The sequence below is a fragment of the Mesoplodon bidens genome (genome assembly GCF_964165515.1).
Source record: "Mesoplodon bidens genome assembly, contig: HAP1_SCAFFOLD_277, whole genome shotgun sequence".
Lineage (NCBI taxonomy): Eukaryota > Metazoa > Chordata > Mammalia > Artiodactyla > Ziphiidae > Mesoplodon > Mesoplodon bidens.
Window position 1 is genome coordinate 105,978 of NW_027671840.1, and position 8,439 is coordinate 114,416.

Sequence of the window (8,439 nt, forward strand, 5' to 3'; positions counted from 1 at the left end):
AATGAACAGAATCTACACTCTTCTGAAGCCTACACAGTAGAACGGCAAGACTGCCCGAGACCTTCTCAGGGATTCCGGAAAGTGAAAACCAGAGTGAAAACATGTAGTCCAGAGCTGGTGCCGGTAGACACCCCCGCACCCACCCTTGCATTCTGGGACATGTAGTCCAGAGCTCGTAAACTCGTGTAGTCCCATATACTGCAGCTACAGTAACGCCTCGCTGTAAAGGTTTACCCGCGGAATTCTGGGAAATGTGGTCCAGGAGTTCCGGGTTAGTCGCAGGCACTTCCGCCCCAGGAGGACACGTAGCAGCCATGTTTTGCGTGATGGCGGTGTTTCAGGTCCGCTCTTCACGACCCATTCAAGCTTCCCCGACATGCGCCTGGGGCCAACGTTTGCAGACCTTTCATTTGGGGAGAAAGAGGAGGGGCGGCTAAAAGCGGAGGTTTGAGGGCCTGGAGTGGTGATGTACGTCCCGCGGGCGGAGCTTCTTTGCGTTTGGTAACGTACCCGGGATGGGGTGGGCTCAGGTCGTGCCTCCTGGGGTTTGAGGGTCTCCCCGGTTTTCTTCACCCCTAACCTGACCCCGTCCCCCACCTATGAGCTAGCCCTACCGCTTCATACGGCGTCACACTGGGTGAGTTGCTTAACTCCTCTGTGCCTCCGTTGCTGTTCGGTAAAAGGGGGGAGAAAGGAATGCCTTGTTAACATAGTGTTGTGAGAAGAAACGAGATAGCACAAGTAAAAGGTCTACAACTGCCTGATACGTTGTTGGTATTAATACTACGCTAATTCGGGAGGCACCCATTTCGCAGCGGGATTCTGTGAGCCCAGGAAGCTGAATTGTCCTGGACTCCTGGCCTGTTTTGGAAGGAGAGGACTTCTAGCTGGTACGGGGGCGGAAGGGGGTGCGGTATGAATTAGTGGGGATGGAAACAACAGCCCTGGTATTTCACAGTCTCCTTTCCTTCCCCAGCCCTGGCTTCTCAAAAAGCACTGCACGGAGGAAGAGGCAACAGAGCCCCACGTGAGTAGGACTTGGCATTCTTCTACTTAAGATATTCCTATAAATTGTAGAACGTATGGGACATGGGTAACGATGATAACTGAGCCTTGGTCACTAATTTCCATTCTAAAAGCTTTATGCACATGACCACATTTCCATCAGGCAGTGGCTCTGTGAATTGGTACTGCTGTTTTCTCTACTTTAAGGCTGAGGAGCTGGGGGCAGGGAACACAACCCTGTTGGCCCATCCTCACCCCGATGGTAGGAGGCAGAGCTGGGGTTGGGACCCAGGCAGTTTGAGTCCAGCAGCTGAGTTTGCTAATCCCTTTGGTATATTCTCTTTGAGCATAGGGTACTGGCTAGAATCATATCATGAAAGTAGGTTGGGACTTAATTGTGGGGACCTTGAGAGCAAGGTTTAGGCTATTTTATGAGTTTTTAAGATAGTTTTCTCAACTGGGTCATTTATTTTATTTCAAATAATATGTATATCATAGAAGCAGCATAATCATTATGGAAAAATGCAGATATATACATAAAGAAAAATTTTAATTATCTATAACTTTAGGATGTAAAGATAGCAGTTGTTAATGTTTTAGTGCCTTTTTGTCTGGTTACTCTTTGTGTATGTTTCTGTGTAGTGGAGGCTGTTTTTTGTGGGACTGATGTTACACTGCAGTGCTACTCAAATTGTGGTCCACAAACCAGCGGCACTGGCATCACTTGGATAGAAATGCCCAGCCTTGAGCCCCATTCGAGACCTTCTGATTTATAATTTCTGCGTAGGGGGCCCAGGAGGCTGCATTCCAACAAGATCCCGCAGTAATTCACATGCACGTGAAAATTCGAGAAGCTCAAGAGAGGGTCTTTTCTGGAAACTGAGGCCGAGGAAATTGACCCTGCTGGATGTCACAGATAAAACTGAGCTGGATTCACCAAAGCCCTACTTAGTCCAATGATTTTATTCCCCCACTAATTATTGTCAACTGTCAGGGCCCCTTTCAGAATCCTGAGTTGAGCAGAAGACAGCTAGCAAGTGTAGAGTCAAAATGGAGGTCGTTAGAAGTTGTGAAGATGTCTCTCTCCCAAGCTTTGGGGAGTGGAATCATTGCCATCTTTTGTACTAGATCGAACCCGGGCCCCCTGCATTGGGAATGTGGAGTCTTATCCACTGCACCACCAGGGAAGTCTCCCATTTATTTCTTAAACTTTCCTATATTTATGATGATATAATTACAATTCAGATTCCTGTCTTTTTTCATTTGAATTAGGTATGGACTGTCAAACTATTTTTTATTGTTGTTGCAGAATCCTGGCTTTTATTAGTTCTCTTTACCTCTGTGCATAATTGTCAAAAGGGTACTTCCTGTCTAAAAAGAAACTTAACGTATTTTTATACCTTTTGTAAAAAGTTGTCCATGTCAATTTAAATATTATTGTTGCAGTCACAAAATCTTTAGGAAGACAAGCAGAGATTTTCAGAAGTCTAAAGACTCTCACATAACAGGGCAACAACGTATGACCTCCACATGTCTGACAGTCTTCTGTTGGTAGAAATCACATCTCTAAGGATAATTTCTAACTAAAATATCATCTGCTTTACCGCAGTTGCTAAGAAATAAGAAACCCTGACAGTGGTGTTCTCAGAGCTTCCTACCTTATGACGATCTCACGAGGTGGATGCCCGTGTTCTCCCCTACTGGCAGAGGACAGAACTGAGGCGAAGGGATGTGCATAATTTGCCCAGGGTGACACTGCTAGTGAATGGCGTAGCCTGATCAGAGCCCATGCCTATTGACTCCAAAACCTACTCTGACTTACATGGTCTCTGTTTACACCATACCCAGAATAAGAATGACCCCTGTGGAAGCTGCAGGCACACTGTGAGGGGGCCACTGTGTATGAATGGGCAGGTCATTCCTCACACAGCCACTGAGGGGGTTCACGGGGGCATCTGGTATCTGCGTGGGGCTCTGCTCATCAAGCATAATCAGCTGTAGCCACCCCGAGGACTGGGAGCCTTGGTAATTCACAATGAGCACCACGTGGGTTAGTGACTTCTTTTTCTTTAAACCAGTTTCCAGTTTGACTTCTTCTTTCCCTGTCTGTCTTGCTAGGACTCTGCACTGCCCCAGAAGGAGAGAGAAAATGAGCACATTCCAGGTGAGTAGAGCTTGCCTTTCTTGCTGTTAAAAACGCCATTTTTGTACTCAGGTTGGACACAGGTTTTCCTCTTTTTTTTTCTTTTTCTTTTTTTTTTTTTGATTGGAGTATAGTTGATTTACAATGTATTAATTTCAGGTGTACAGCAAAGTGATTCAGTTATACATATATATACATATATTTTCAGATTCTTTTCCCTTATAGGTTATTACGAAATATTGGGTATAGTTCCATATGGGTTTTCTCTTTCAAGGAGAGTCTAAGCATATGAGGACCTGAGTGTGCCATGTGTGCTTTTTTTAAAATTCCTGTTAAATTTAATTGGTTTCGGTTTTAATTTTTGTTTTATTTCATCATTTTTTTATTTTACAAGTAAAAGAAAAATTAAGGGAAATGAAGGACATCTTCCAGTCTACTGCTTACCTGCTTACAAATTAGCTGCTTTTATATTTCTGTAATCTCTTCATCATATGTATTCATGGATGTGTATTTGTATTTATAACATAGATACAGTTTTAAATTGTTTTTTTCATTTAATACTAGCTAACATTCACTTTTAATTGCTTTATCATGTTCCTGCAAACTTAGGCACCTATTTTTTTTTTTTTTCCCCGGTATGCGGGCCTCTCACTGTTGTGGCCTCTCCCGTTGCGGGGCACAGGCTCCGGACGCGCAGGCTCAGCGGCCACGGCTCACGGGCCCAGCTGCTCTGCGGCATGTGGGATCTTCCCGGACCGGGGCACGAACCCGTGTCCCCTGCATCGGCAGGCGGACTCTCGACCACTGCGCCACCAGGGAAGCCCTGCACCTATTTTTTAAACTATTCTTTATTCACAGACATTGAGTTGAAAGACTTCTCCTGTTTTCGGAGCACTACAGTGACAGTGTTCCTGATTTAACCTTGTTCTCAAAATATCTGTTCTGAAGAATATTGCCCCTTTTTGCCCTTAACATAGTAGGTTTAGGTATTCAGAATTTAAGAGGTATGTTTTCCATGTGGTGCCTTGGATGTTTTTTGGTAGAATATCCAAATACGGCAGAGCACAGCAGGATCAAACTGCTGCTTCACGCAGAAAAAATAATGTATGGTTAGAAGTTTTCTCACGACCAGAGTTAGATTCAGTCTTCCCCATGCTTGAGTCAGACCCTTTGTGTATTTTATTTACTGGTTTGTTTCTTTTTCCATCTTCTATTTTTTTCTAATCAGAGTAATACATGACCTTAGTTTAAAAAGTCCAGTGGTACTTAAAGCACTTGTCACTGCATAGACAGCTCAGAACAATTGTATAAAGAGGTGCTTGGTTTCATCTTTGTTTTAAATATAAAGAATAGGGGTTGTGAAAAAAGGAGGAACCAACTCAGACTCACCCAGAAAACCAAGGGTCTGGAGTCAGAGTATTGCATTCAAGCGAAAGACAGAAACGGGGAAAGAGAGAGTTTTCATTCAGAGACCTGGCATGGCCTTTTGGTTAGTTTCCACAGATAACACTCCTTCTCAGCTGGTTCCCACCTCAATGAGAAAGCAGGTGCCATCAAATACTGCCAGGACTGCATTGGTAACTGTTTCTGGGGCACTTGGCAATAATAATTAAACAGTGAAAGCTTTTTAGTTCAGGATCCAGGGGTTAGAATTCTAGGGAGTTTACTTATGAGTTGTCTGAGAGCCCCAGGTAAATACACAAAGCTTTCTCTTTCATAGCTGCACGTCCGGTGAGGCTGAGGAAAGTCAGTGTGTGGCATTGGCAGGATGGAAGGAGGGGGTGCTGGGAAGTCTGCACACCTCACAGGAGCCGGAGCAACTTCCCATCCTCCTCGTCTCCTCGGGGCTGCCCCTCTTCCACTGGCCACTGGGTATAAGATTGAGGTGGTGGTGTTTGTCGTAGGAGGCGGTGACCTTCAAGGACGTGGCCGTGGCCTTCACAGAGGAGGAGCTGGGGCTGCTGGACTCGGCCCAGAGGAAGCTGTACCAGGATGTGATGGTGGAAAACTTCCGGAACCTGGTCTCAGTGGGTGAGGACAGCCTTTCTCTGCGAGTGTCTTTGTGACCTTGGTGTTTCAAGGCTTTGGGCCTCTTGAGGTGGTTCCCTGAGTTTGGGGACCAGACTTTTGCAATTCCTGTGGGACACGAGAGGATGCCTCTGGTCTTTCCAAACAGTGTGTTTCAGGTCCTTTTCAATTATTCTGTAAAAGAACTGTAAATCGACAGTATCTTGCTGTACCTTGTGTATTCTTTTTCAGATTTCCCTCCGTGCCATTAGTGGATCATAAAGCCAATTTATTGAGCCCTACGTGTGATTTTTTAATGAAATAAAAAAGTATAGAAAATATCAGAGTTTCTTAGGAAGAGTACAACACATTGCAGCAGAAACTCTGGGCGATGGCATGAGTGGTGTGAGAGCCAGTGGGAACAGATTTCATGAAAAGAGACATTGGTTAGATATAGGTCATTCAAGCTTCGTTTTAGTAATGTATACTTTTCTACCTGTGTATCTAGGTTGTGAAATAAATGCTGTTTCTTCAGTGGGTCGTGATACAAAGTTTGAAAAACACAGCTTTCAATACCTTGAATATGCAGTTGGAACTCAAATTTCTAGTAAACTTTCGCTCTAGCCCGTTCATGTTAACTTGTGACTTTGCATGTTCTCATTCTTCAAACGAGATACAAAACATATAGAAAGAGAAGAGAGGCTTTGGTTGATGAATTCAGCAACGCAGATAGAAATTTAGGTGAGAACCAAGCAGTCGTGAGTTCCTGTGGTTAGCTGTCTATCTGTTTTGCTTCTCACCAGCCCTGTGCTGTCCATCACCTGGTCCCAGTTGGAAATCTCTTTCCAGGATTATTGCATAGTCTTTGTACTGGTCACCTGTTGCCACCCTTCTCCTCCCACAGTTTGTTCTTTAGGTGGCAAAGTGATCTTTTGTAACTTTAAGTCAGGTTATGTTCTTGTTTCAAAATTCTCTTGTGGCTTCTTTTACTTAGAATAAAAACCACTTAAAGTGGCTTCTAGAGCCTTCTGTGGGCTGCTGTTTGTTCTCCACCACCTCCCTGAATACACCACCTCTCCTCCCTCTTACCCTATCTTTTCCAGACCTGCAAAGGATGCTTCTGCCACAGAGCCTTTTCCTTGTCCTTCTCTCTGCCTGGAATGCTCTTTCACCTGTAATCTTTTAGGCCTCTACTTCTTTCAGTCAGTCACCTTAAAGATGAGGAGGTGGCTGTCCTCTGACCACCCTATGGGAAATACAGTCCTCTCTTTCTTACTCTCTCTGCCCTGCCTTGTTTTGTCTCTAAGCGTTTCACTCATGTACATTTTGTTCACCTGTTTCTCGCCTCTCTTTCTTCCACTGGAGGGTAATCCAGGAGTGCAGGAGGAATTTGGTCTGTTATATGTTTATTGCTCACTAGCCTCAGTGCTTAGCATAGTCTTGGTACATGACAGGAACTCTTAAATATTTCTTGAATAAACGAATGAGTTAATGGATAGAGAAATTAGCCTTCCATGAAAATAGCTAGTAGGCGGTGAACAAATCCGAGTGAATAAGGGATATTGCTAAATGTTTTTTTGTCTTCAAATGAATTCCTAGCCTAATTCTAACTTCTCAGGTGCCCATGATGTGTGTATGTGTGTGTTTGCCTTTCTGTACAAGTTGGCCCTCATCAACTTGCACAAAAAATATGTATAGAACCTGTAATTATAACCAAACTGAGTAAAATGCTTTCCCTGTGACTTTCCTTGAGCTCTTAGTAGCAGAGCAAATTCATTTGGGGGAGGAAATACTGTTTTGAATGAGGATTCTTATGTCTACTTCTTAGGTAGCCCTCCCATAGAAGGAAAGAAATTTCTGTTTCCTTATCCCTTATACCAGGGGAGAACAGGTCTCAGAAAACAGGCAGCTGGTGAGTTAGCCTTTCCCTTAAAAGATTTGCCCCGCTGCGTCCCATTTGCCTCCTCCAAAGCCCACCTCACTAATAAGAAATCGATCTTTGTTAGCTCTACAAACATTTTGTGTGTGTGTGTGTGCATTTGTATGTATCTTGTAGAAGGCATTTTAGATAATGTCACCTTGGGTGCTTTGATCATTCTTTAATAGTTTCTAGTCTGTTTCTTCTCAATACTTATCACAGGCTATGGAAGTTATTCCCAGCTCACTCATAAACCCCATTCTTCACTTTGGAACTCATTCTTGTTAAAGACCAATGTATCTGTGTCCAAAAATTTTCCATGCTGTTTTTAAAGAGACAGCATTCTTCCCTAGCTTCTACATTTTGACTCCTGCTTGGCAGGGGGAGTGGAGGAACATATTAGGCAGCACAAATGCCTCAGAAGGATCCAGTGCATAGGTCTTTATGCTTTTTTTTAACCCCACTGATTCTTAGACCCTTTTTTAAAATTAATTAATTTTTGGTTGCATTGGGTCTTCATTGCTGCATATGGGCTTTTCTCTAGTTGTGGTGAGTGGGAGCAGCTCTTCGTTGTGGTGCGCAGGCTTCTCATTGCAGTGGCTTCTCTTGTTTCAGAGCACGGTCTCTAGGAACGCGGGCTTCAGTAGTTGTGGCACGTGGGCTCAGTAGTTGTGGCTCACGGGCTCAGTTGCTCTGCGGCATGTGGGATCTTTCCAGACCGGGGCTCGAACCTGTGTCCCCTGCACTGGCAGGCAGATCATTAACCACTGTGCCACCGGGGAAGTCCCGGTTTTTAGCACCTTTCATATCCTCCTCAGCACTAACCCCCTTGGTGTGCTGCCGCCTCGGGTGCAGCCTTTCAACTTAAGCAAAACTGTACTTTCCAGTCCTTTTCCTGTATCTGATACCTGACGTGTAAAAGCTGTTTCGCTTCTCTGACTTGGTTCAAACTTAACCTGGGATTCAGAATTGTAGAGAATCCTAGAAATGAAACTGAGTTCACCTGTGCATGCATTTCTTGAGCCCTGACTAACTGCTAGGCACTGTTAAAGCTGTGAGCACAGCAAAATGCTTGTCTTTATTGATACTGTGTTATGGTAGGAATGACATGTAATTTTTGAAAGATGATTTAAATAGTATGTCAGAGTAGTCATTTGGTTTTAAATGGGTTTCATTAATGCTAAGTATTTGGGAGTTTAACAGACCATCTCTTGGTTTCTGTTAGTATATAAACCAGAGAACTTCATTTGTCGTGCGAAAGATCAGCTGAACCATCCTGAGGTTCATTAAAGTCTCATACTGTGTCTTAAGTGTAAAATCTTGAATCTTTGAACAAAGCTTTCACGTGTCCACATCTCTGAATTCT

The 8,439-nt window shown here is 44.0% G+C and overlaps 1 protein-coding gene across 1 annotated transcript in view; it reads left to right on the top strand.

Annotated features, from left to right (window-relative positions):
• Positions 1-341: 341 nt before the first annotated feature.
• The window catches only part of LOC308610958 (uncharacterized protein), a gene marked incomplete at its 5' end in the record, with an annotated part of 84,613 nt that continues 76,515 nt past the window's right edge, over positions 342-8,439 (top strand). The window contains 4 exons of the mRNA XM_081259926.1: positions 342-501; positions 977-1,027; positions 3,124-3,169; positions 5,053-5,179. Coding sequence (XP_081116052.1) covers positions 342-501; positions 977-1,027; positions 3,124-3,169; positions 5,053-5,179 — 384 coding nt within the window. The remainder of the gene's footprint in view (positions 502-976; positions 1,028-3,123; positions 3,170-5,052; positions 5,180-8,439) is intronic.